General features: G+C 36.1%; 2 protein-coding genes across 2 annotated transcripts; both read left to right on the forward strand.

Annotated features, from left to right (window-relative positions):
* Window positions 1-5817: 5817 nt before the first annotated feature.
* LOC116022106 (protein ALP1-like) lies at window positions 5818-7102 on the forward strand. Its single transcript, XM_031262675.1, has 3 exons — window positions 5818-6153; window positions 6235-6460; window positions 6529-7102. The coding sequence occupies exons 1-3, from the start codon at window positions 5866-5868 to the stop codon at window positions 6963-6965; spliced, it is 951 nt and encodes a 316-aa protein (XP_031118535.1). The 5' UTR covers window positions 5818-5865; the 3' UTR covers window positions 6966-7102.
* A 47-nt stretch (window positions 7103-7149) lies between these two features.
* LOC116023568 (uncharacterized protein At2g29880-like) lies at window positions 7150-8174 on the forward strand. Its single transcript, XM_031264570.1, has 2 exons — window positions 7150-7501; window positions 7596-8174. Exons 1-2 carry the CDS (start codon window positions 7154-7156, stop codon window positions 8172-8174), a joined length of 927 nt encoding a protein of 308 aa, XP_031120430.1. The 5' UTR covers window positions 7150-7153.
* The last annotated feature ends 331 nt before the right edge of the window (window positions 8175-8505 follow it).

The following is an 8505-nucleotide window of genomic DNA, read 5'->3' on the forward strand; positions in this document are numbered from 1 at the left end:
GTTTCATCTTATCATATTTTTAGATAAGAATTGAAATATGAATTGTTATTTGTTAGTTACAAAATAAAAAGTATAATAAGAACATATTAAGCAAAATTTTAAAGCAATTTTGTTAAATTTATTTATACCTTCATGAAGAGTAAATTTTGCTAATTTATAAAAACTGATTTTATAAAGTAATCAATTCACTGAAAAACATCCAGAATATATATAACAAAATGAGTTACAACATAGATACATATGGTATGCAACTATGCAAATATTTTTTTTTGAGTACTACTGACTCTATTACAATGTCTCGAACCCACTCCTATTATCCATGTAGAAGTGTAAACCGGGATACCGAGTGTCCCTAGACCACAAGGTCTTTGACAACTATGCAAGTATGTATTACTCCGTAGTATTTTAAATCAAAAGTAATAGGCATATAATGATTTGAATAGCTTGTGAATGTGTAGGAATCTGTCTTCATTAATGCTGCAACCCAACTTAAGGTGTATACAAAATTCTTATCTACTTAGATATTTTCATTCTGGGAACTGTTTGCTCTCTTCATTCTGGGAACAGTTTGGTCATAGGTTTATGTATTCTTAAGGTAGCCAAAAAAGTTCCTAGAATTAAAGCATGTACTCCATCTCAACTAAAAGCCTAAGCTGATAGTTGGACTGCACAGATTATATGTATGCTCACATGCCCCCTCAACGTGTGTAATGGATTTCCAAGCGCAACACGTGGAAGTCTCTTTTTGTGGGTGACGCGGAGATTCAGACCCATGATCTTTTGCATGGCTTTGATACCAAATTAAAGCATGTGCTTCATCTCAACTAAAAGCCTAAGCTGATAGTTGGACTGCACAGATTATATGTATGCTCACACCCAGTACCTTTATTTGCATCTATTTCCTTCTTCGTTTTGCAGCCTATGATAACTGATCCCTTGATTGTTTGTACTGCTTTATCAATTTTTGACTTGATTGCTTGGAATTGAACCTCTTCTAATGCAGTATGTTTTAATGCTGTGAATACATTCCTGGTAATATGTACCATAGATGACCTGCTTAACTATGAAAATATGTACTCCATGTTGTCATGTTTTTTCTTCTTTTTTGAAAAAGATATGTACTACCTACATTTATTATAAATGTTACAACAGAACTGACAATAACCAAGAGACAAATGGAATACTACACTTTATATGACCACATTATCATTTAGAATGTAAGAATAGACACAAACATACTTGAGTTTGAGTTTTCTTGCTATTGTGATCTTATATGCTCATGATGATTTCAGGTGTGAATGCCAAGAGTATTGCTTGGTATTCTGTTGAAATCCTAAAAAGGGATTCTATAATACATTCTGAGCATGTGTGTCCATTCTATTGCTTGCCCCATTCACTACTCTTCACTGACAAATGTAAAAAAAAAATGGAGGAGTTGCATATTGCAAAATGTTATAGCTTTAGTATGAGTTATTACCTCTTATTTCATGATGTTTTTCTCTCCTCCCGCCTCAATGTAAAAGTGAGGATTAAACCGCATGATATGTAATATTTATAGGATATATTTAGTTTGAAAATCGAAATTCGAAATGACATTTATTGGTAATCTTGGGCGGGAATTGGTAACATGCTTTTCTTGAAAATTGCAATGCACATGGCTCAAGGTGTCAATACAAATCATTTCCCCCTTTTTCAGATTTGTCTTCTCAATGAAAATATTTTATATCCTTTTTCTGAATAAAAAAATAAACCTGTCATCATCATCATAATTTTACTATATACAAATGCAAGACGCAAAGTAATACATAAGCAATATTTGTAGACAATAAAACGGCACCGTTTTTTCATAGGTCGGAGTTTTAGCTCCATCACGTTTTCCTAGGCTTTTGACTATTTTATATAGTAAGATAATATATATATATATATATATATATATATATATATATATATATATATATATATATATATAAACACACGTGAGTGTGTAGCATTGTCCACAAGTCACACCGCATATAGCACAATTATTTTACAGACTTTAGGGTTTCTGCGCCTCCGCTCCGGTGCTCCGCCCCTATGCATTGCTCTTCACTTTGATAAGCCTTGCTCCGCCACACCGCGTGCAGGCTGCAGCTTGCTTTGCCTCCGCCTCCACTTGCTCTACTTCGACGCTTCGCCATTGCTGTTCAGGTAAAATCTTCCACTAATCGTTGTAGAAACACAATAGATCTGGGATATACGAATAGTATGTTTAGTTAGTTTTTCATTCCTCAAGAGTCAATGAAGTGTTCAGTTTCCAATTCAACTTGATTAACACCCCCAAATGATACAGTTGTGATGAAATTTCTGTTTGATGCTTGCAGTGGTATTCCTAGTATTCGTTTCAGCGCCGCTTTGTTAATTGGAGATCTTGATCTTGATCTAACACTGCACCGCCACACATTTTCCATGGATTGTGTTGATTTCTGTACTCTTTTTGAGGATTCCGATGGGAGGACCATTAGTTCGCCTGGTGCTTCTGAATTTAGCTTTGGCACAGTGGGTTCTAATGTTTACAATGAGGATATGTGGCTTAGGAAAATCATATTTCTTTCTTTTCTTTTTCTTTTTGTTAAATTTTTAATTGTTCTAATTTCATTTTATATAGGAGGTTGAAAAAGTCCCTCTTAATATTGCTGACTTAGTACTGCTGACTTAGAGGCAATGGGTTTGACATTATGGTGTCAAAGGAGGATCATGGATTATCAATTAGCGATGCGTTGGACTTGCTTAGTCAATCCAGCACCCCTCTCAATTTGCTTGATAAGGATTTGATTATGGTATTGCATATAATTTAATATAAATGTTTTCAATTGACATTTTTTTTTTAATTTGATCCGTTTGTTTACAGATTAGGAAAGAAACCGAATCAGCATTGAATGAGCTCCGGGCTCTGCTACCTTCTAAGCCGGTGGATTCTGAGTTGAAGTCGTCCTCTGCTGACCCTAGTATTCCTGTCCCAGTTTTCTCCTGACCCTGCCCCTGCTCACCCACCCTCCCAATGCCGAGGAGGAGCTGCAACTTTTGCTCAATTCCTACATCAACAAGCACTATGAGGCTGTCAGGCTTATTGATAAGATGAAAAAGATGAATCAGACACAGGATGAGAGGATGAGAGAGCTGAAAGGATATCAGCCATTATAGAGGCAATTTCCGCAGTTATATGGAGCTTCACTGAGGTGCGAGACACCCTATTAAATACGGAGTAGTTCTTTCTTGACTGAAAAGGAGGATCGAGCTGTTAATGTCTCAGGATCCCAATCTAGAGTAATGGCATCCCTCCCACAAGAGAAATAGGCTCTTTTTCTCTTGTGCATCTCCTACTATTGCAGACCCAGGCAACGAACAGGTTAGTTTTATCATAAATTCAACCCAGGAAAGCTACGAAGAATGGCCGGGTTAATAATATCGAGAGATCACCTAGCTATCTCTCGCAAGGCCATTCCGAGTACAAAAGAAGCTGCACTCCATCTGATGAGGATTGGTCAGAAGAATATGAACCTTGGAACAAACCCCAGTTTCAACGGTACCACATGACCAAACAGGCTATGAAGGGCATGGTGCGCAAATTCGAGGTCAAGCCTCAACCCAAGTTGTTTTATGCACCTAAGAAGCCCAGAGTCTTTGCTAGCATTCCCTATGATTATCAATCATATAACGGCTACATTGCACCTAGGCCTGGAATAATGGGTCCAAGGTATAAATGGATGCCTAAACTTACTAACCAACCAGGACCCAAAGTTTGGGTACCTAAATCTGCTTGATATGCATGCAGGACGCCAGGGACGTATGGTTCATTGACAGTGGATGTTCAAGACATATGACAGGAAATCTATCCTTACTAGAGAACATTCATCCTATCGAAGGTCCCTTGGTAACATTTGGAGACAACGAGAAGAAAGGATGCACAAAGGCTGTTGGTGAAATTCATAAGAATGAATTGGTAATCAAGGAGGTATCCTATGTTGAAGGACTCGAGTTCAACCTCCTTAGCACAAGTCAATTCTGTGACAAGGGCTATAAAGTTATTTTCACAAAAAGCAAGTGCCAGATTATACAAGAGGAATCTCTTGAAGTAGTGCTGGAAGCAGCAAGGAAAGGAAATATGTACATAGTGGATTGGAATTCTGCCAAACCATCTCTATGTATGCTAGCAAGGAGCAAAGAAGATTTATGCTGGGATTGGCATAGTAAGCTGAGCCACCTGAACTTCAAAACCATCAACAAGCTTACTAAGAGGAACCTTGTGGAAGGACTGCCCAAAATCACGTTTCGAAAGGACAAAATCTGTGAGGCATGTCAACGCTGTAAACAGATCAAATCCTCTTTCAAAACCAAAACCGAGACATCATCTACTAGACCATTAAGTCTCCTTCATATGGACTTATTTGGCCCGGTGGATCCACCCAGCATGAGAGGAAGAAAGTATACTCTTGTGGTAGTAGATGACTACACAAGATTCACCTAGACCGTGTTCTTAACCAAGAAAAGCGAGACAAAAGTTGCCTTACCAAACCTTTTGAAGCAGGTTCAAGTTGAAAAGGATGTCTCGATACTAAAGATTCGGTCAGATCAAGGTGGAGAGTTTGTTAACCAGGTGATTGAGAGCTACTGCAACGAGTACGGTATTCATCATCAACTATCAGCTGCTCGAACACCTCAACAGAATGGGGTTGCTGAAAGGAGAAACAGAACTCTTAGGCCATGTTTGGTTCGCATGAAAAAGTTTTCCATGGGAAGTAGGTTCCCATAAATCAAAGAAATTGGTCTTTTCCAAGGTTTGGTTGATTGGAATTTGTTTTCCAATGGAAGTATAGTTCTGCATTTCTCAGGAAAACAAAATCTGTGGGGAAAGGTGGTTTTTTTTTTTCCGTTGCAGGTGGGAAGAAAAATTCTGGTTTTAGGACTAATTTACCCATGTACTTCTCTCTTAATTACATACATATAAATGGCAAATCTAGGGTTATTTCTTGCTCCCTTCTACCGTTTCCTCATTCTCTTTTCTTTCGGCCGTTTATTGCTTTCTTCTCTGTTCTTCCCATCGGTGCCTTCTTCTTTCTTCTCGCGTCTTTCTTCCTCTTTTATCAACACCATAGTCCATAGTTCAAGCACTATAGCCATTTTACCGTAGCAAGAGCCTTGGGTAAGTGATTTCTTCTAACATCTTTGTTTTTTTTTTTAATTCCACTTTGTATTTTATTTGTGGATAGATTAAAGATTACTTGGTTAAAGATTGCTTAAAATACTTAGGTGAGCAGAATCTGTGTTGTTTGTTTATTTGCTTAAATATATATATATATTTGTGTATGTAATGTGTATTTATATACTGTACGTACAGTATGTATATATGAAGTATGCTTTTATTTGTGAAAGTAGAATTAATTGGATTTTGATGTGTGTAGTGTTTTTGGTTAATTAAAAGCCAACGTCTGAAAGAAGGAAGGGATAAAAGCTAATTTGCAGTATTGTTAGGAAATCTGCAGTAGTGTACATACTGTACGTAATCTATGCATCTTGCTTCATACTATTTTATTTGGCCTAATTATGCACAAAATACCAATCCAATCATGTTTTTTTCCTAATTAATGCAGTCATGGCTCGTTTGGGTATAACTAGAATTGCTGAAAGAAGAAAAAGGATTGTGGCTGCTTTGACTGTTTTTTTAGAGATGTATACTGCTGTTAGTGCTTTAGTACTTTTAATGGCATCAACAACATCTCTCAATAGTTATAGGCCAAGCATTAAGCACTATTCTCTTGATAGTTATACAAAAGAGAGTACGTTCAACGAATTTTGAATAATAACGAGTTATGCATTTCACTACTTAGGATGAATTTGCAAACTTTTTCCAAACTATGTGAAATGCTAGAGAGTTTAGGAGGATTAAAACCAACAAGGAACATGACTATTGGGGAACAAGTAGTAATCTTCTTACATATTCTTGCTCATCATGTTAAAAATCGAGTCATTCAATACAATTATGGAAGGTCAGGTGAGAGTATCAGTCGAGCGTTTCATAAAGTCCTGAATGCTATAATGCATTTGCAAGGTCATTTGTTTAGAACACCCGAACCCATTTCGGCAAATTGTACCGACAGTCGATGGAAGTGGTTTAAGGTACACTATCATCATAAATATTTTGATGTATTATATATATTGGGAGTTTTTGTTTTTAATTAAGGTTCATATTTCCTGTAGAATTGTTTAGGTGCTTTAGATGGGACCTTTATCAAGGTTAATGTGCCAAGTTCTGATAAGCCTAGATATCGAACTCGTAAGGGAGACATTGCAACAAATGTTTTAGGTGTGTGCACTCCTGATATGCAATTTGTATATGTTCTAAGTGGTTGGGAAGGATCAGTGGCTGATAGTCGAGTTCTTCGTGATGCAATTAGTAGGACACATGCATTGGAAGTGCCACATGGTAAGCTTTGTATAGGATTAAGTTTATTATTAAATAGATATTATCAACTAATTATGTCACTTATGTAGGTTGCTATTACCTAGTTGATGCTGGTTATACAAATTGTGAGGGGTTTCTAGCACCTTTTAGGGGACAAAGGTATCATTTGAATGAATGGCGTCATGGTTATCAACCAACAAGCCCGCAAGAATTTTTTAATATGAAACATGCAGCTGCTCGTAATGTGATTGAGAGGTGTTTTGGGTTATTAAAAATTAGATGGGGTATTCTTAGGAGCCCATCATATTACCCTATAAAGACACACAATCGCATTATTATAGCATGTTGTTTGCTCCACAACCTTATTAGACAAGTGATGCAAGTCGATCCTATGGAAAGTGAACTTGATGCGTTTGATACGGTTGAAGGTGAAACGAATTCAATAAATACAGTTGATCCATCTGATGCTTGGACTAATTGGCGAATGGAATTAGCAAATCAAATGTTCAATCAATGGAATAATTAGGAGTCTGATTTTTTATTATCTTTTATGAGCTTGTTGTCTCAATTTTATTTGATGTAAAACTCTATGTTTGTCAAAAATTTGAACTACTCCATGACATTTGCTTATGTTGAAATTGTTATGACATTTAATTATGTTTCCTTTCAAGTTTAGCACATAATTATATTTCCTTTCAAGTTTAGCACATAATTATGGCAACTGCTGACACGGGTAGCTCAAAAGTAAAGAACAGAAGGTGGACTCATGAAGAAGATGCTATGTTGGTTTCTTGCATGGTTGATTTGCATAATATGGGAACAAAAAAGTCTGATACTGGATTTAAAGCTGGCTATTTGAGTGAGTTAGAGAAAATGCTTGCAACTAAATTACCTAACTCAAATATAAAAGGTAAACCACACATTGAGTCCAGAATTAAAACATTGAAGAAAGAATGGAGCATTGTCCATGATTTGTTCACAAATCATAATAGTGGATTTGGATGGGATGATGAAAGGAAGATGGTTACTGCTGAAGATGATGTTTGGGAGGCTTATTTAAGTGTATGTCCAAATTTGCTATATTCTTTTTTTTTTTTTACACTTTATACTCTCAATTCACTAATTGTTATTATATTTTTTTTGTTTTGTTTTATAGAGTCATAAAGAAGCTGCGCAATATAGAAGGAAAACCTTTCCTTTTTATAATGAGTTTACTGATATTTATGGAAAAGATCGTGCTACTGGCAAAGATTCACAAACAGGTGCAGATATAGTTTATGAAATGGGTAATGCTGAAGCTGTTGAAGGCATTGGTGGAACAATGGAAGGTAGTCAAGATGACAATCCAGTTGAATTGCAAGACAATGATTTTTCGTTTGTCCCTACTCAATCATCTGGTGCTAGAGAGATGAGTTCAACAAAGAGGAAGAGGAAAAGAAGTGACACATGTGAACCTATTACTGCAGATTCTTTGCTTGGTGCTGCCATGATGTTGAGTGAGAAGTTGGAATCAGTAGGAGACAAAATAAGTAAAAGTCTTGGAACTGAATTGACTCTTCAACAAAAAATTGAGCAATTAGAGGGTAAGTTGAGTGAGATTGAGGGGCTGGAATATGATGACAAGTTTATGGCTTTGATCAAGCTTCCTGAATATCCAAATCAAATGCTTGTATTTTTTAGTCTTGCAGCGGACCAAAGGCTTGAATGGGTGAAAAGGTTCCTTGCTACATATTGAACATGTTTGTGGTGAGGAGTCTTGCAACGGACCAAAGGCTGATGCATTGTTGTTTTTGTTGTCAAGTTAGAAAGTATCCTATTGTAAGTATGAAGCTGGCTATGTAAAAATATGATGTTAGCTTATTTTTTTGGAAACTAAAAAGGATGAACTTGTTAACTTGAATATCATGTGTATTTTGTAATATTTTGAAACTTGTTTGTTATAATATTATGGTATTCTGCAACATTAGTATAATGTGTATCTTAATTTTGTATTGTTTATTTATTTATTTATTTTTTCTTATTCTTCTTTTTTCAAAGCATATTTAACACCCACTAATAATAATAAT

Source organism: Ipomoea triloba, chromosome 6 (genome assembly GCF_003576645.1).
Source record: "Ipomoea triloba cultivar NCNSP0323 chromosome 6, ASM357664v1".
In the NCBI taxonomy this organism is placed as follows: domain Eukaryota; kingdom Viridiplantae; phylum Streptophyta; class Magnoliopsida; order Solanales; family Convolvulaceae; genus Ipomoea; species Ipomoea triloba.